Raw genomic sequence first — 19,539 nt, 5'->3', positions numbered from 1 at the left:
AAAAATTATGAATTTATGCTTCTAAAATATGCTTTACTGCTGTATTGACAGCTAAATCCTACTAATCATTAGGATATAAATTGTAATATACTACTTGTTGAAGCATCTGGATAATGGTTTATTTGATGTAAGTATAGTACATTTGTGCTTCTGTTGTGAAGTCATGTCAGCACTTACACTATTTCCAGAAGTTAATAACTCACCAAGAGAAGTTCACTTATGTTCATAACTTGGCACATGGATCTCAGGCAATGATGACATTTTATTAAGAAATTTTAAATATCTGTCAGTGCCTTTTAATTTTAATCATTCTCAACATTTTTAAAAAGCCTGCCACCTTTGTTGTTTTCTTGGAGTATCCATTCAAAACATTTATTAATTATGCATTTGGCCATAAATTAGTCAATAGATTGTTCTTTGTATTTTGTGGCATTAAGGAGGTCATTTCAACTTTGTCTAATGAAGCAAATAAGCTCTTGGCTAATTTTCAGCAATATGAAGAGCTCTCTCAATTCATGAATATTCACAAGATCAGACCTAAGTAAACGTTTCTGCTGAAGAGTATGTAGGCTTATGTAGCAATTCTGAAGATGTTAATTTGTTATTTTTCCTGAAATGTAAGAAAGACAAGTAAAATGGAAACCTGTCATTCTATGCCTCAATGCCTGACCTGTTGGATGCACGTTAGCTATTTTTCAGTTCACACACTTGAACTTCTTCAAGTTAGGTAAAGCAAAAGCTAAGTTATTTTCCCCAATATAGGTTATTCCTAAGAGGTATAATTAACATTTCTTGACAGAGTTTCAAAATGGTGGCAGCAAAATGTTCTCATGAAATAAAGTTAAGTAAATGTGAAAGTGTTCAGATTATGGCCAAAATTAATCTATGGTTTTAGATACTGAATAAACTTTCAAGTGAGATATTTATAAGTAATATACTGAATACATCTTGAAAGATGGTATTTCTTTTCTATTACACATACAAAGTAGGAGAATATGAAAAAGAAGAAAACTTATATTTCAGTATACTGGAAAATCTTTCAGTGTTATTAATCTAAGATTGCTTTCCGTTCCTGACATGGTTTAAGTCTCTAGTTCAGGATAGTCCAAGAATGCTAGTTTATAGCTCAAATATTAGCTCCTATTTTTGTTGAGCAAATAGGCAGCTGTGTTCTTTTCTACACAGAGATTCAATAAAAATGCATTTTTGATCCAAAAATGAATAAACAGGCAAAGCTGCTTTTGCAGCTGATACTGTTCATGGAAAAGTATAATGTCTGTATCTTTTGCTATTACTGTCTTTTAAAATTGTTCAGTAAAAGACACAAAAATAAAGCAGGAGAGTTGCAAATCCACTAGTGTTATTTTCTTTGTATTTGCAACTACAGAATACTATGGAACTACTCATGTCTATTTCAAACACATAAAAATGTGCGCATTGAGTCTTTTGCACCCATACATATTTATTTTTTTTGTACCTTTCTAAAACTATAGATTACCACCATGTGGTTAAACAGCAAAAACATGGTTAAATGAAGTGATCTTAGAATAATAAAAACATGAAAACTATTCTGGAACATTACAGTAAATATTTGACTTCTAAAACATCCAATAGGTATGGTGTTGAAAGGCTGGAGAGTTGTATTCATTATGAGGTATTTCTGATGTATTATTTGACTTCAAATAACATTACTCATATATTTAGTAATTCAGAGTGCTTTGCTAATCACCGTATAGATCAAACAGTTTGTAGAGAATGTCACTATTATTATAATGCAGTCAATAAGACGTCCAAGACTTATTTCCAAATGATGTGATTTGATAAAATGTTGGTGTTTTCTCACTCTGTGTCCTAAGTCTGGTTTGACTAATGGGATTTCATATATTCACAGACCTTGTGTGCGTGCAATTATCCATGATGATAACTGGATAGAGCAAGCAGTTGGTAGTCAGTGTGTTCTGGAGGTGGGAAGAGTTGAATTCTGTAAGTCTCTTCCCTCCGTGCTAAGACTGGTAGCAGTAGAATCTCCATGTCTTGGCTTCTAGGTCAATGGTAGGGTAGGAGGCATTGAACTGATGTGGGAGAAACTGGACAGAGACCTCATGAGTTCATTTTGCAGTGGATGCCATAACATTTATCTTTAATGTCTCATCCAAAGTATTCTGTGCCTGGCAGTAGGACAACTTGTAGCCATTTTGCTATGATAGGATTTCAGTTTGGGAGGGATAAATGTCTTCAGAAATAAGAACAATTGAAGCTTTGCTCATTTCTGAAGTCAGCCTTTCTCACGATACTGAGGTATGTAGGTACGGACTTTTTTTGTTGACTCGATTAGGTAATAGACAGGATCAAGTCTGAAAAAAAGAAAATACTACCAAGTTTTGAATGTGTTGTATTTTAGTTACAAGTGGAAGCAGAAAGCCTGACATCTCCTAAGAGAATCTGGTCACAGTCTCCAAGAGTTCAGATAAGTATCCTAATTTCTGGATGTTTGTCTGAACTTTGAGCCTCTTAGGGTTCATTAATTGCAAACTTGAAACCACAGCCTTTTGGCTGAAATGTGACAGGTATATTGGCTAAGCTACTCTAAACTAGGACCTCAGTTGTAGGAAGTAAAGCTTATTTTGAGAACTTGAGAAGTCATGGATCCTCCCTTAAGATTTGTAAATGTGCTTACAAATATATACTGTTCTTATTTTTTGTTTCAGTCATGGGATGTACTTGAATATTGCAAAAAAAAAAAAAGAGCAAGAAAACCCTATAAAATGGAAAAATGGTTAGGGAGTTATTAAAATACCATCACCGCTTCATTATTTTAGTGTTACTGTGGTCAGATTTCAGTCTTCACATGCTTCCTGTACCATCAGAATTCAGAATTGTTTGTCAGACTAGTGGCTATGCAGGGGGATGTTGGAAGAAAGCTGAAGGCTCCTAGGAACTCCTTATGAAAATTCTGCCACCAGCAGAGTTTTATGATGGTGCTTGCCTTCTCTCTGCATGCTACTGAAACATTCCTGAGGCTAAGGAAAATACTACCCAACCCACTTTTTAAAAATTTTGTCTTCTTTCTTTCTTTTTTTGGTAATAGAATGAACCAGATGTCAGTAGGAGTCAGGTATTTTCTCAAAGTCACAGGGAGGATACTCCAGACACCAGACAGGGCTTAACCGTGCCCCGCCTCACCCTGTTCAAATTGTGCAGTCTGAACCACTATTTTATACTATCAATGTACTCCTTGTATTTCTCAGGAACAGGGCATATATCGTTCTAGCAAAGTGCACTTAGTGTAATTTTGCAAGCCCTCCAGGCTTATGGGAGGGTTGGGTTTATTTCCTTGGGTTTTTTGTGTTGTTTTTTTTTAAATTACAAATGGATTCCCAAGTAGCTCCCTCGAGCTGTGCTCCTGGTACGCAAAATTTATCATGGAGTAAATGAGCAGAATTCTGTGGGAGCCCTTTGTTAGAGTGTTGGCAGCACATAAGCTACTATCTTGTAAAGTTTGAAATACAGTACAACTGTCTGAATGATAATTTACAGATAACCTGTTTCCCTCCAAGCTGCTCAGTGAAGCCTCCTGAACAGGCAATGGACTTTCAGTCAACAGCATCTCTATTTTTTTATGTTTTCACTCAATTTATATCCTTTTTGTGTTTCCTCCTGCTCCTGCTGCTACTTCATTAGTCCTCCAGAAGGAAGATATGTGTCAGGGAGTCAAAGGGAGTCTGGTTTATGATGATGTTCACAGACTGCCCTCCGCCGTTCAGTTTGTCAGGCCTTGGCTGCAAACCAAGCCCTTCAGCCTTCCCTGGTGGTTTGAGTTTGGATGAACTTCGGCCTCCCAGCAATCATCATCCTGCTCCCCTTTCAGTTTGGCCTCACATCAAGTTCCCAATATCTCCTCCCTTTCTGCTTGAGTTTGGCCTCCAGGAAATACCAGTTGCCACTGCCTTCCCTCTGTCTTGGGAGCTTCCATTCAGACAACTGCTTCTACCACTAGTTCTGAAAATCTTCTGGAAGAAAATGCCAGGTTTGAGGTCCATGAGTAAAGAGGCAGAACTTCAACTTTCCATTGTCCATTTAAGAAGAATTCACTCGTTTACATGTTGCATCCCAATAGCTCCGATGAAGGAAGTATTCTTTGTGTTGCTAAAATCTTATGACATATTATGACATATGAAAACTGACTCCCATAACAAACTGGTAATTATATAGGACTTACCTATGTATGTGTATGCACAGTCATTCTACTTATTTGATGACAAAAAAGATAAAGGTAAGATACCAGTAATAATACATGAATTTTTCCTGAATATTGTTTAGAATCCAAAACTACATGATAATTTGCACTTCGAGATTTTTTGTATTTTACATTGTATCTAGGTTAATAAAAGAGTCGATTTTGGAAAAATCAGTCTGTAAAGGTTAATGAGGCACTGTAGCTCAAATTTAGGTGGAAAAGGTAGGTGCACTTTTACATGGACTTCAAATGGATTTAATATTAAAATAATTGTAAAACATTAAAATAATTTAAGGGTACCTAAATATGCAATAGACATGTTGTGGGGTTAGGCAAGAAGGTTCCATGTCAGAGAAGCTACAAGAAAAGTTATAAACAACATTAGAAATCTTCACTGAGTTAAATAATAAAATATATATTAAAAAACCTGCAAACAACAAACCAACACATTGCAGAGGACAGTTTGTGAATAATAATAGTATTTTATCCAAATGCATAACTGATATTTCTTTTTGCTGGGGTAGGAACTATACTTTATTATAAGAAAACCAGAAGAAAGTGCACAATTACTCAGTAGTTTGGCCCAGCTTTTTGTCAATTTTACTCTTTATCATAGGCTACTTAATAACAGTTCATTAGGAAGATGGCCGATATCACCACCATGGAGGTTGCCCAACACTTTGAATTATAAGCTCATGTTTTCAGTACCTTAAAAAATAGGCAAACTTAAACTGTTAGGCTGAATTTTTTTGTGTTGGATGTCTGAATCAGGTTCAGACACTCTGGATAATAAAACTAATATTTTTTCACATTAAAAGAAAATTCTGGGGATCTTCTGTTTGAAGAAAGGAACTGAAGAAAATGGGCTGGGGTGAGAAGAGGAAGGTATGGGTAGAATGGAAAAGATCACTGAGATTAAGCAGGAAACTGAATGAAGTGTGAAGTTTGGAAGGGTGAAAACTGCATTTTACTGTGCAAGTAAACTGAAACTGGGATTAGAAGCAGTCTGGGAAGTGCACGTTTGACGAATGCTCATTCATATTTTTTATATATCCTGCATGTGATGAAAGAATGACTATCACTGGGAATACAGCTATGTTGGGTGATACTGGAGCGTAACTGTAATACTGTAAGAGAGTGCCTGTTGGAATACCTCTAATTTAGTAGCTAAGACTCCTTGGAATTGAGGGGGAAAAAAATCTGTACATTTTCTTTTTAATTACAGCACATAACATGTTTTATAAGTTTTTTTAAGGGCATCATTTTTGGTGGTGGGAGTCTTCCATTAATCTGTACTAGAGGTGCTTTTTGCAGTTATGGTGTTTATTTCTCAATATTATGCGTTGGGGTGTAATATTCAGCATCTCATTCCTTGGCTGAGCTAAAAACTGAAGACAGATTTTGAACTGAAACAGATTAAGAGTATAAACAAAAGAAGTGCAATCAACTTTTTAAAGTAGTTGAAGGTGTTCTGGAATATTTCACATTTAGTTATTAGATACTTTAAAAGATAGTAATAAGGGGTAATATGAGTAGGGAGAAAGAAAGAAATCTCAAGGAGTCTAAGCTTAATACACAAAGGCGATATAGATTAAAAAGATAATCCTGCTACAAATCTGTCTCCGAGATTTCTTATTTTGAAGCCAAGATAAACCTCATTTAAGATAATTCCATCAGAAATAGGAGGCCCAAATGTCCTCAAAATGTTGAGCGTCTTTTATGTATGAGAAAGAATCATAGTCTATACTGTATTCTGTGGGAAAAGGGAATGGAGACCTGAAGATATTTTTCTAACCTTGCTGATCTAGTGCTTTTATATAGTGTAACATTCTATAGATATTTCACAGAATGGAAATCCTTTTAGCTTTTACTACTTTTTCCTTAATTATGTATTTGGAATCCCTCTGCCAGGTTTATAGGGAGATTCAGCTCCTCTCTTGCTGAAATAAATCAGTCTAATCTATTTTCCTTGCTTATTTTAAGTAGGAGATGATTCATTTTACTTAGAGCCTAAGAGCTCGTGTAATTCTGTGCACAGAAGTTATTTGTTGAGGAAGGCTTTCCTTATCTTTCTGTCCATTTGCTTAACCATGGAGATCTTGAAAGGAACACAAGCAATCCTAATCTATTCTGAGTAGTTATTTGTTTTCCTTCATGTTTGCCTTGATAGCAAGCAGCCTTGAGCTCTGTAGCAGTTGAGCGCTTCCCAATACTTCTATCCTCAAAGCATCCCAGTAAAAGAGTGAAATATTACCCTCAGCCATGGAATTCATGCATAAGGAAATTACTTATTTAACAATAATTATCGCTAGCCAAGAATTTAACTTTGTAATTCCCAACCATCTGTTATTTCATAGGGTCTGCACTACAGAATAGCAGCTGCTTTATTAAACAAAGGAAAGAAATCTCAGGGAGTTAATAACTGTTTTCCAAAGGCAGCCTTAAAGGTATTTGTTGGAATCAGCTAAGTAAATTTGCTAACGTGATTGAAAGAAAAAATTGGATTTACAATATTCATTTGAAACGACACATTTTGTGTTACATAGAGGAAGATCCTTAATACCCCTCCATCAGCTCACGTTCGTTGATCCCCTGTATACCTCTACCTCCAGCCAACCATCCCCCGTGATGTTATGAAGGAAAGGCAACAGTGAAGACAAAACCTTTTCTCCTCATCTTTACTCATTTTTTCCTGGCTGAGGAAAACTAATTTGTATCCCTTGGCCATTTTGATTGAACCAAGCCTACAAATGTTGAAGAGTACTTTATGATATACTTTAACATTTATGTTCCATGTAAAGATCAATTATAGCTTTTGTTGTTTGTGTTTTGTTTTTTAATTAAAAATGTGGGTGTTATCTGGATACCTTGCTGAACAATATTTAGAAAAATTTCAGTGCAATTACACTGTTTTTCTCTAACCTCTGTGGTAGCTGTTACATCCAGGAGGCTAAACAAGAAATTGGTGACATGGGAGATATCCTTTTTCCCCACATGTAGCCAGTTTGTAAAAAATAGATTTAAATATAAAGTAGCTTGAAGCACAGATATTTCATTCTGAAGTTCTGAAATGCTGAAGGACTAGGGATTGCTCAGAAGAATGTATTGGCTCTAAAACTTTTTGAGGTATATTTGAATAGTTCTTAAGGCATTAAATGACCAGACCAAAAAATATCCTGTGCTAGTTACAATGTTCTCAAAAAGCTCAGGGAAAAAAGGCCTGCAAAAATGCTTTAGTATCACCTCAGGGATTGAAAAGAAAATTATTTTCCCATACACTAACACTGTTAAATCTTTTGAATGTAGATGCATTCAAATAATTATTAGCTGGATTGTAGGAAACATTCATAATTGTCATTGATTATATATTACATAGGATATAGAATATGTAGATGTTACTCATTCAGTGACAGGAAGTTCCCCCGTGGAACTGTGTAAGGAACAAAATGTAAAGAAACTAAAATGATGACATTAAAATCTCACATTAAGATACACCTCTTCAAAGAAAATGTCTATTGCTGCTTTCACCATACCATGTTTATGGGAGCTGTGTTTTCTTCTCCGATCCTGCAACATAGGTACAGATCATAGAATCTCTTAGGTCGGAAGAGACCCTTCAGATCACCGAATCCAACCACAGATGGAGTCCAACCATCATGTAGCACTTCATTATTTAATAACAAGGAAAAGCATTACAAAACTCTAATTGAGGAAATACTTCACAAGGGAAATATGTAATCTGTCGAGTGTTATACTTAAAATGTTGCCGTTACAACCTTGACCAGAGTAGACTAAGTTTGAGATGCATTTCTGTTTTATCTCATTCAATGGTATTGTACCTCAGAGATTAATGATACAGGTCTTAGAAATTAGGTAGAGAAATAAACTGAATCTTTTTTGAAAAAGTAAGGAAGACAGTAACTAAATTGATAATGCCTGGCCCTTCAGTTTCTACACAAACTACACTACTGCTGAAATCATGGGAATCTGCTCGAGTGGGAGCAAGCCTATTTTTTTTTTCCTATTTTATTTCCCCTCACAGTCTGTCCAAGAAAGCATCAAAATTCATAGGGGTAATACTATGAAAACAAAACTGCAGTTGCCTGCCTCCTCTCATCTTCATGAAGAGGGATGCTCTATGTTTCATAGAAATTAGTCCCAGTATTTCAATTGTCTTTATACTAAAGCGTTCCATTGTGCAACTCATTAAAACATGCACATGGAATCTTTTACAGATGAGCTTTGTTGTAATGATCTTGTTACTGTTTCAGATTCTCTCTCATGTGGTAAGTAATTTATACTGGACACTAGAAAACCTTCAGTATGTATTCACTGTCTTTTTATTTAAGGAAGATTCTAGGCTATATATTTAATGCCTCTCTACAAAACGTTTCCACTTAAATCTTAGAATCATAAAATAATTTAGATTGGGAGGGATCTCCTGAGGTCGTCTAGTCTGATGTCCTGCTCAAATTTGTATATACATACAGATTGATTGTAGGAGAACAGTAGTTTTAATTGTTCCTTAATGTTTATTATACATTCATTAATAGTTTACAAGAACAAAAAAGACATTTAGTCAAAACTCACTTTGCCAGGTATTTTAAATGGGCCAGCCATGGCAGATCAAATAATCTCTAAATTATGGAGGCTTATCACTGACATATAATGGAAGATTTTATATTCCAATATCACTGTTACTGATCTGTACTGGTATTTTGCAGTTCAGATATACTATAGGTCTTGGATAGATGCTACATGTGTTGGATATATAAGCCCAAATGGATGAACTTCCATAAATGTAGTGGAATAGATCCTTGTCTTCATCCTTTAAAGCTTAATAAATCTTTTTTACAGGTTTAAACCTTAAACTGATGTTTGATAACAGCTCTGTTCTTTTACATCATCAGGATAATGAACGTGGTAGTTTTCTCAGTTTTGGCAACTGCTTCTCTGCTTTAGGTGGTGGCGTCTCTAATAAGAGTGCAAGCTGCAGAGTCAACCTTATCAGGGCCTTAAATGAACAAATCTAACCACAGTCCACTCATCTGTGCCTGTTATTAGCAGCAGTATTTCTAACTGATAGAACAAGGCTTTGGAGAGCACAGATCTGTGTTTTATTCTAAACGCCGCTATTGTGACTCTCCATATCTGATCTTTGTGGGAACTCTGGTATTCATTTCCCTTATGCATCATTTTCCCAGCAATAAAATAAGAATATTAAGACTTAACCACATTTAGGGGGTATTTTGAGATTCTTTGTTGAGAGGTACTCTATAGTAAGTATAGGTGGTTGAAGTTGTTAGTGTTTATGAATGAATGAGGAACAGAATTTGTAAGGTACCTGAGAGTCTGGAGATGGAGACAAGCATTTTGGAGGGTTTATAGAAATAGTTAAACAGATTGGGAGCCTCCTTGGTTATGGAGCCATAGAAATCAGTAGGAGTTAATAGCAGCTCTGCATAAACACTTCTGAAAATCTACATCTTTAAAAATCTAAACACTTGTGAAAACCCATTTTTTCAGGAACTCAGCCATTCCAAACAGATTAGCCAGAAGATGCTGTTATAAAATCCCTTGGGGAACGATGCAGCTCCACGGGTCTATATATCTTAATTCTTTTGTTCCCTAGAGAAAAACGCCTGCTGGCTTACAGCTGTGACCCGGCTGAGATGTCAGGCTGACTCCACTAGGTCCTGTCAGGTTACCTTTAAACTGAGAGCTCAGACACATTTAAAGGTTTGCAACACAGATTTAAGAATTTACATTTTTCCAACGCAGAGTAAAGACAACCATTTCTTCCTCCAGTTTCCCTTAGATATCATGTTTTATTGCTGAGAAATCTTGTTCATTCTGTATCTTTTGGAAAAGAAGTCTGATGCTCCATGATCAGAAAGCTATTGATTCCACCTGAAGTCTGCAAAAGATGACATCCTTTGCAGGTTGGAGTCTTAGACTGTTGGAGTCAAATCTAGGCCTTGATTTAGCAAGGTACCTGTTTGTGTATCTAATGTTGATCGCGTGGCTTGATTCAGGGAATTCAACAGGAGTGTTCACATGCAGAAAACAAGGCATAGACTTTGCTTGCTGACATCAAGAAGACTTTTACTCATTTAAATGCTTTTACATTAATTCTTACATGATTAAGTGGATTGGTAGAAATGTAATATGAGATTGACGTTTCAAATACTGATATAGCATCCAGAAGCAATATAATTTCGTTGTGGTAAGTTCCTGAAAATGTGTGTGTTTTGCCTCCGTTTCAGAAAAAGGGGGTACGATGTGCAGATCACCTGCATGCTTGGAATGAACCGAAAGGCAAACAACAGATGAAGAAAACATGTGCTGCATGGCTGTCAGATAGCATCTTCTTATTGACCGTAAAATAAATTACTAGATAATAATATGTAGCTGGAGAGAGTGTCCTCTGGAATTTATTCAAAAAGAGAAATGGATTTCTCTACTGACTTGCTTAAGTAAAAATGTCCATGAGTTACAGATAGCAGAAAACTATTTATAACCTGCTATAATAAGAACATTCCTTATGTAATTTCACATCCCGTTGTATCAGTTCATTACAGATTTCGTTTCGCATACTTTTTCCTGCCTGGTAACACAAAATAAAATATATGCATGACATCAGCATGTGTGCATTTGCAAAACCAGGTGCCAATAACCTAAATGTAAATATGTTTTTAAATGATCTCTGCTGTGGATCCTAGAGGAGGAATGAATAAATGAAATTTTCTTCAATTTTCCAAGACAACTAAATTTTTTTGAAGTTTTGTTTGTTTTTAAACAAAACATTGCAGCAATGAATTTGCTAGAAGTTAGGTCTTCAGACTTGCAAGGCTTTAAAAACTGTAGCTTTTGTGATGAAAATAGTACGCCGAGGTTATAGATTAGTCATTAGGGCCCAGTTCATTCTTTTTACCTTAGCAATTATGTTTCCTCTAAGCTGACATGAAAGAACTGCAGGGCATTGAACTAGAATCCATTGATAAATTGTACCGAACAACTAGAATATCACTAGATCCAGGGCCAGCACTGAACCACTTTTGCAGAAGAGCCTAGCACAAGGTGTGCTCTGTAAGTGAGCACATAAGAGAGATGGTCCAGGGCTGCAGCAATAGCTGGTAAGAACAATCCAAGCAGATGTCATTAGCCCTTCTGTCCCCGTCTTCCTGCCATATTCTTCATCATACTAACTTCTTTTAAATAAAAGGAAGCTAATTCGGAAATTTTCAGCACAGGTAGATGGATATGTTCTCATTCTCTTAGGTTAGGCGGGTGAAACCAGACTAATCAACTGCCTTTGGAGTTTATGCAAACCACGATGCATTATCCTGTTGTTCAATAGAAACAATGTAGTGCTAGGTCTGAGAGGAACATCAGACGAGGCTGGAAGAAAGGTTCCCTGATACTAGGAAAACATAAGCCCACCTGAGGTTACGAGAAATGTATAATTTAAACCAGTAGTGTCTTGAATCTGTATTAAAAAATTTACAAGCTATTATCATTAGTATCCTTTTTTTTTTTTTATTTGAAAACCAGTAATGTTTGTCAGATACTTTCATTTGACAGAATTGCCTGTAATGCTCTTAATTTCAATTTTTTTAAAGAAGTTTTTAATGTTTGAAATAGGCTTCTTGTGTTCCACTGATAATTCATGGATTAAATGACCCCAAAGCAAATGATCACTTGAAATGTTAACCAATATTTTCATGTTGTTTCAATACGCTTTCATGTGTTTCAGTGCAAAACACAGTGTGTGTTCCTACCGCTGTTATATTTGTATCAGTAAAATATAAATTTGAGATAGATGTGAACATAAATATGTTCAGTTTGTGGTTCTTTTATGTTAATTATGGAGACATATGCAATTTGAATGATGTTTGCCTCGTGTATTCTTCACATATTAGCAGTGTCTTTATGTTTAACCAAACCATAAATGGTTTAACATATGACTGTCTAGTCTTTTCAATTAGTTGTGGTTTTTTATATTAGGGCTTATTTCCCTTTTTATTATGAGACTGTTTTTCCTTCTGATTAATTTTAAATAATCATTTGGAAGGAATTAAACATGCTGGGTTTTTTTTATTATTATTTATGTCTTTCCCAGCTGTAGGTATCCAGATGAAACTTGAATTTTTCCAGCGGAAATTTTGGACTGCAAGCAGACAGGTATATTTTAAATCAAAATTTTCTTTGTCATTCAATCATAACAGGTTTCTAACTGTGCAGATGATGATCCACAATTTTTTTGTCACAAGCAAAACTATTGTAAAGAAACAATGTACTTGAAATATATAATGGCTATCTTCTGATTTACGTTCCAGCTCATCATTACAAAAAAAGAGAATCCAGTGGTCAAACCCAGTTGCTTGATCCCATATTTATGGAAACCAGTAGAAAGATTATTAATTTTAGGCCCCTATGCATAAGGAGTTACTTTGCTGGCCTTACACGTGTTGATTTTCTCCCTCAGAAAAAGTGGAAACAGTAAACCAAACCGTGATATTTATTCATTTTCAGTGGTAGCAGCGTTATGCCTTCTCACTTAGGACCTATCTTTAACATTCAGTAACTGAAGTATCATATGAATTAGTAACTAAACTAGATTAGAGAGTCATGGTTGGCGTTCATAGTCTTTAACAAACTGTACCTAAAATGTTCAGGATCTAGCATTTGTACTCATTAAAGAGGATAACCATGTACTTTGTAAAGATTAGGATGCCATCCCTATTTTGAGAATAGATTGGAACTGTACTGTTTTAGAAAATAACCCATAAAATGCAGGCACTACCCCACCTCTATTGGAAAGTCATGTATTCATGTCTACAAATGGTCTCCAAGCTTCTAACACATGGAGGAGATTATGGTGTTCAAAACAGTTGAAATTGTTACAGTGTGAATGCACCCTTTCTCTGCAGACAGGAACAGACCAGAATTGGTGAACAGATTTAAAAGTTTCTTAGCCATTTTTAGAAGAATTGTTGTCAGATAAAAATGTAATCAACTCTTTATAATCGTGCTTATATGGATTTGTAAAATGTCATATTTTGTAATCATCAAATAAGAAATGAAAATATTTTATTGATTTTTGATATCATTTCTAGTGTGCATCTCTTGATGGCAGATGTGCTATAAGTTGTGATGATGAAGTAAGTATTTAATAAATTATTATTTTTTTCCATTTATACCTCTACTGCAATAGAACATAAGGTTGATGAATTTACTTTCAACATCTCATTGTACATTATAATCTCCTGGTGTAATTTGGAATCACCTTCTAAATATTATACTATTTAGATAGTGAGACTTTTTTTTTATGACTGCTCACAAACATCCATTTCATTACAAGGTTGACACTGATAACTCAAATACGCATTGTAATAAATTGTGCTTTGTGAATCCAGTTTTGGAAATAATTTGAAGCTGTTCTAAGGCATTTTTTTACTACTTTATTGTTCATCTTAGAAGCTAATCTCTGATGTTCACACTAGAATTAGATATGAATTCAGAGTTGAATTTATGCAGAACTAATACATTAATAGCACTCCAGGAAAAAAAAAAAAAAGAGAAGTAACCTTAGTTTGGCTTAATGAACTCACTGAAGTAGCTTTTTATGTAGTTTAATTTGTTAGATAAAAATACTATTTTCAATATTTTATGCATAGATTTTTGCAAAGCATTTGACATCATACCATCTGGTGTTTTGGTTGAGCAACCAATGTATCACAGGTTAAATGAATTAAAAAGGGGTTAATAAAGCACAGACTGTATTGATATATGGGGAGGAATTAGGCATACAAGAGTCTATAAAATCAGAGTTGGGTATAACATCCATGTGTTATCTCTAAACTGAGTGAATGGTGTGAGGAGATCTGGATCACCTGATAAACTGTGCTTGAACAAGGTATATGAATTTAAGCATGATAAAATGTAAATTCATACATCTAGAAATAAAAACTGTAGGCTGTATTTGTATGATACTTTCATACAGTGGCCAAAAGAACTATTGCAAAACATACATAAAAGGCAAGAGCCTGTTTGTAGCTCATGCTAGTGTAATGTTTATTTCAATCTTTTTTTTTAAATAGGATAACATTTTTTTATACAGTTATAAAGTTTTTATCCAGTTTTATTCAGTTTTTTTATATGTGCTTAGTTGTTTTCAGGAAAGCTGCTATCTGTATGGCCAAAAGTCAGCAGTCAATGCAGCATTAGTTTTTACAACCTTTTCAGGAAAGCATAACATATGGTACTCCCAGCAAACCATGAAAAACTGAGCAGTTTCCCCCACCATTGCAAACTCTGATGTTTGAAAAGTGCCTTCTCATCTCTTTTCTCTGAAGCCATTTCTTCTGAATATCTTCAAGTTCTCACAAGTTTGTGTCACTACTTTTTACAATAGGAACCCACGTATATTATTTGTGGTATTCCATAGGTCTGCATTTCTCTTTCTCTGTTCTTTTCTTATCTTTCTTATAGTCTCACTTTACAGGTCTCTTTCTCACTGTCCCAGCATTTGAAATAGACTCCCACTTCTTATCACAGAGGTGCTGCTTGCCCTCTGTTAATGTATTTTCAATGAAATCTCCACATCTTCCACCACCTGACCGGCTGCCCTGACTGTTTTCCTACCTATACAATTGTTAGTTCATTTGGAGTGTGCTCGGTGTTGTGTAGCACTAAGTTTGTTCAGAGCTGTTCAGGACATAAAAAAATAAAGAAGAATGGTTACATGAAGTACTGTGTGATGTTTCCTGTAGCGAAAGTTAGCGGAGTTGGGCTTTCCTGAGGATAGGTAATTCAAAACTAAATAACGGTGGTAAAAAAAAAAGTTCACGAATGTGTTTGAGGAGTGCTTTCTAACATGTGCCATTATTGTATTGGATATTTAGTTGTTTAAGGCAGAAAATGTTATTTTTATTTTTTTATCACTTTTGTGTAAATTAATTTATAAAAAGTTTAAAAGGTACATCATCAGTCTTAGCAATCTCATTTCTAGGATGCTACTTCCCAACCTCACATGCTGTGACATTGAAATGTGCTTTATTGAAAAGCGAGTCCAGGACATAGGTGCAGTGCAAAAAATTTTTTAAATATATGTCTGCTTAATATGAGATTCAGATCACAAAAATCATTCCAGGGAGAAAGGCAGAACTTAAAACATCAGCAGTTATAAGAGTGGAACACTAACTCTTGTAGCATACCAAATCAGCAAAACTTACAACAAACTATAATTCATCTACTAGGACCCTGGGTTCTAACAGTTGGAAGATAGACATAGCAATAAATAATAGAAAATAAAATTTGCAGTAAGCCAAAACACAAAGGCCTGATGATCATGCCATCTTTGGCAATGAAATGGACCATATGTCTACATATCTTTTGCATTTCTAGCTATAACAGCTTACAGACTCTTCTGTTTAAAGCTTGTATCATTTTAATCATTAAGTAAACTTTTCCAAATATGAAGCAATGAAAAACAAAGCAGATTCCACCCAGGTGTGGGTGAAAGTGCTTACTTGACCCAAATTCCAGGCTGTCATTTGCATATTAACCAATTTTAAGCTGAGCTCATAATGTTTATTACCCCATTCTCCTAAGAGTGATCAGACATCTATTGAAAAAGAAGGTCTGTAGAACTGTTAATTACGTGAGTTTTGTGGCCTTGCTTTACTGTAGCTTGCTATAGACTTAATGTGCAAGCTTTACCTTGAATTGTTTCCAGCAGTTTTAAATATTTTCATCAATGGGTTCCTAGTCATAGCCAACCAGCTTGAGAAGTATAACTGCAGGTAGTCTGGCTGAAGTTAGAGTGCTGTATAAAATCTCCTTCTTTTTTACCCTAAACCACCGTGCTTAGGGGATTAAAAACTGGGCAGAGATTACTTCCTTCATTTGCCATAGCCTTTGTGATAGAATAGTAATATTACATAATTTCTTGTGTAAAACATGCTCCTGCTGCAACGTGTCCAACTACTTCATCAAGACAAGCATATTTTTGTTACTGCAAAAATATTTTTGGTCTACTTGCTAAGAAGCAAGTACACACAACTAAAGATTCCAAGAGGGCACAGCCAGAAACAATCTACTCTTTTCTTTTTTATTGCATTGGCAATTAATAAGAAGAGCCATATACTTTGCTAAATATTCATGCAGAACTTCTTTTGCTAGTACATTTATATGCAAAGAAAACATGAGCAGTTTAAAGTCCTTTCAGCTATTTCCACTTGACACCAGCAGGAGCCATGTAAGCATATGGAGAAATTTAGTAATAGAGTGAACCTAGGTGATTTAGAGATTCCAAACTTTTTTTAATGACAAAATGTACTGTTGATAGGACTCAATCAAATATCACAGCTCCTCTGTTGAGTCTGTTAACTTTCACAGCCATCTTTTCTCAATGGTAAGAAAATATCTACTGAATAGTTATGGTATAAATTAAAGCATTTAAAAGTACTAAGACATTAATGCAAATAGAATGGCACAATAGCCATACAGAGAATTAGTTGATGAGTTTGTGTGGTACTTTTGATTCTAAAATACAGACATTCCATTAATTAGAAATCCTTTTTCTTTCTTTCTTTTTTTTTTTTCTTCTTTTTTTCAGAGCTTTGGATTTCTTCATTTCTTGTTTTCCTGATGTCTCACATTTTATTTTAATGTTCTGTTTTCTTTCTTTTTCATTTTTGGGTTTTTTAACCCATATTATTTTCCATTACTGTTATTGTATATTGGAGCTGTGAAAAATACACTTGAACTTGATCAAAGTTAGTGTAATTCAAATGTGTTCTCAGACCTTAGTCAACATTCTTGCTGTGTTTGTTCTGGACTTCATGCCTACTCTATTTTATAAGCTCAGGGACTCTCCACCTATGGAACGTTCCCCTTGAAATCTGAAGTTCACTGAACTTGAACCTTTGGGCAAACCCGTGAATAGTTCGCTTCCAATACCTGGGAAACACTGTGAATCAAACCTCTTTCATACAGCTCTAGTCTATGCGAATGCTATTATCCCATGCATTAATCTTGTATCTGAAATCTTCTGTTTGAGATTTGCTAATGTATTAGACAAGTAAATGCACCCCACTGTCCTTTGTCAGTGCTAAATTTAAGTTACAGACTGTTTCTTTAATGTGGTGATGAATATTGAAAGTTATTTATCTTGCTGGCAAGCAGGTGAATGAATGGTGCTGAATGAATATTTTTCCCTTGTTGATGTTTCTAAAATGGATTGAAATAGAAACCTTCTTATCTTCACATTCCTCCCAAAAGATACAGATTCCACTTATTGCCTTATGCCTGTTTCTGGTAATCATGCTAAAACATTAGTGTCTTTTTAAATTCTGAACAATGGTAGTGAATGATTATGTCTTAGAGATTTGAGACATGGCCACTAATTCTTGAATCGAGCCAGTGTTTTCCCAACTGTTTGTAATCCGTAAACTATGAAATTAAGCCTACACTCTTTCTTGTCCAGCATAACTACTTTTATTTATTTTCTGTACTGTGGAGAAATATTGTTTCTAAAGCACTATCTTTAGATTAATCTTTCATGCATGAGGACTGCAAATATGTATCCTCAAAAGAGCTCTTTGTTGACTTAGCTCCTCTCCTAATAAAGTTAGTGGGAGGTTTATGATTGACTTTGGGGAGAGCAGTGTTCTGGTGTTACAGTCTACTTCTGAAATTCCACCCTTCACACACCATTGAGGTTAAGTAGCTGCCTTTTCTGAATGCATTAGCTCTACTCGATTCTTTGCCAGCATCATCAGCTTTTCACATTGCATTTGCCAATTTTTGGCTTTCTAGCAGATCAAAGGTTGGAATTGAGTTGTTTCAACTTCCTTTTTGACAGATTTTCTGTTACTGGGGTTGTATGTAGCTTAGGTTCCCCTATTAGAATTAATATCCTGTGTTTGCATTAGGGGATGATGTTCATTCCAAACTGATTTGGGCTTCTTTGTTTTTTTAAAAACTAAACTTCAAGCCAGCATTTCTGCATATCTCTCCTCTTCTTCAGCCCCACAGAACAGTACTAATGTGTGGCCAGAATGAGATTCAGACACATCTAAGCATCTCTTGAAAAATCAGAGTGCATTTTCACAGCATCTTGCACAACTACTACTGCATGGAACTGCTTTCCTCTCTAAAACAGCAGAGAGATTTTGCTGCATGTGCAGAGTGTAGCAGAAAGCATATTTTTTCATGTCTCTGTGCAGCCCATTTGCAGCAGGAAAGGTTTTGAATTAAAAGCAAATCCATGATGATTCCTGTATTGGAAGCCATACTACTTTTTTTTTTTTTTTTTTTTACACAAATGTCACAGAAAATTCAAGAAACAGTGATAAAATATTTGCTTATTTAGACCAACGATAGAAATACATTAAAGATTTAACGCTGAGGTAGGTATTTGGCAATACTGAAGCGAAACTGAGCTATATCAAGGTTTGCATTGAAACTTATGTTTAAACTCCGAAGCGCAGTAATTAAAGCTCTGCCTGTAGCAAGTAATTCACTTGAGGTTAAAATAGTGCATGCATGTATGGAGGGAAGCACTGATTTGGGTTTAGCTTGTTTTATGCAGTTTATACGTCTGACCTACGAAAAGCTAACAGTCCTACCTCTAAATCCAGTTCCCAATTAAAAACACAATTTGAAAAGCTTTAGGAGACCTGTGGGGCCTCTTTTACAGAAGTTTCTGGTCCCATCCCCCAATGAACAAATTAAAAAATACTACCTGGTCCCCTGTTGGTCCTCCAGGCTGACACTGTGTTTTCACTAATACATCATTAGGGTAATGACATTGTGCTGATGTTTTTCTCCAAACAGAGGAGAAGCCATCAGGAGCAACAAAGTTCTATGCCTTTGCAAAGTTAGTTATAAGGAAAACTTTCAAGAATGGACTATAAAAACACCGTTCTTGTTCTTTTTGTGTTTGTTTATAATTATTTATGTCCTCGCTTTCTGTACACCTTTGTTTTGTTTTGCATGAAACAAATGCATAAAAATTAAAGCAGATAACATCACATAAGTTGAGACTACATTCATTTAGAAGTTATGTAAGCCATTATAACAAGTTGAAGGTTTTACCCATTTAGAAGTCACTTGGAATTAAAGTAATTAACTTATTGCTGTAACCTAAAATAAAAAAATAAAATTGTATCTTATTATTTTTCAGGCAATCAACTGTTACCTAATAGATAACAATGGGTTTATTTTAGTGTCTGAAGACTATAGACAGGTAAGTGAAAGGTTTTTATTCAGTCTTCTCATGTAACACGTTCATA

General features: G+C 35.2%; 1 protein-coding gene across 7 annotated transcripts in view; it reads left to right on the top strand.

Annotated features, from left to right (window-relative positions):
- CACNA2D3 (calcium voltage-gated channel auxiliary subunit alpha2delta 3) overlaps positions 1 to 19,539 on the top strand; it is a 476,807-nt gene that overhangs the window by 416,332 nt on the left and 40,936 nt on the right. For all 7 annotated transcript variants that reach the window (XR_011329699.1, XM_069812301.1, XM_069812302.1 and 4 more), the window contains 3 exons: positions 12,360 to 12,421; positions 13,357 to 13,401; positions 19,431 to 19,493. Coding sequence is in view for 6 of the 7 variants with exons in the window: in XM_069812301.1 (XP_069668402.1) it covers positions 12,360 to 12,421; positions 13,357 to 13,401; positions 19,431 to 19,493 (170 nt within the window). In the remaining variant the exon portion in view is untranslated. The remainder of the gene's footprint in view (positions 1 to 12,359; positions 12,422 to 13,356; positions 13,402 to 19,430; positions 19,494 to 19,539) is intronic.

The sequence above is a fragment of the Haliaeetus albicilla genome, chromosome 24, assembly GCF_947461875.1.
Source record: "Haliaeetus albicilla chromosome 24, bHalAlb1.1, whole genome shotgun sequence".
Taxonomy (NCBI): domain Eukaryota; kingdom Metazoa; phylum Chordata; class Aves; order Accipitriformes; family Accipitridae; genus Haliaeetus; species Haliaeetus albicilla.
Note: the sequence above shows the minus strand (reverse complement) of the source record. Positions and strands in the feature narration are given on the sequence as shown.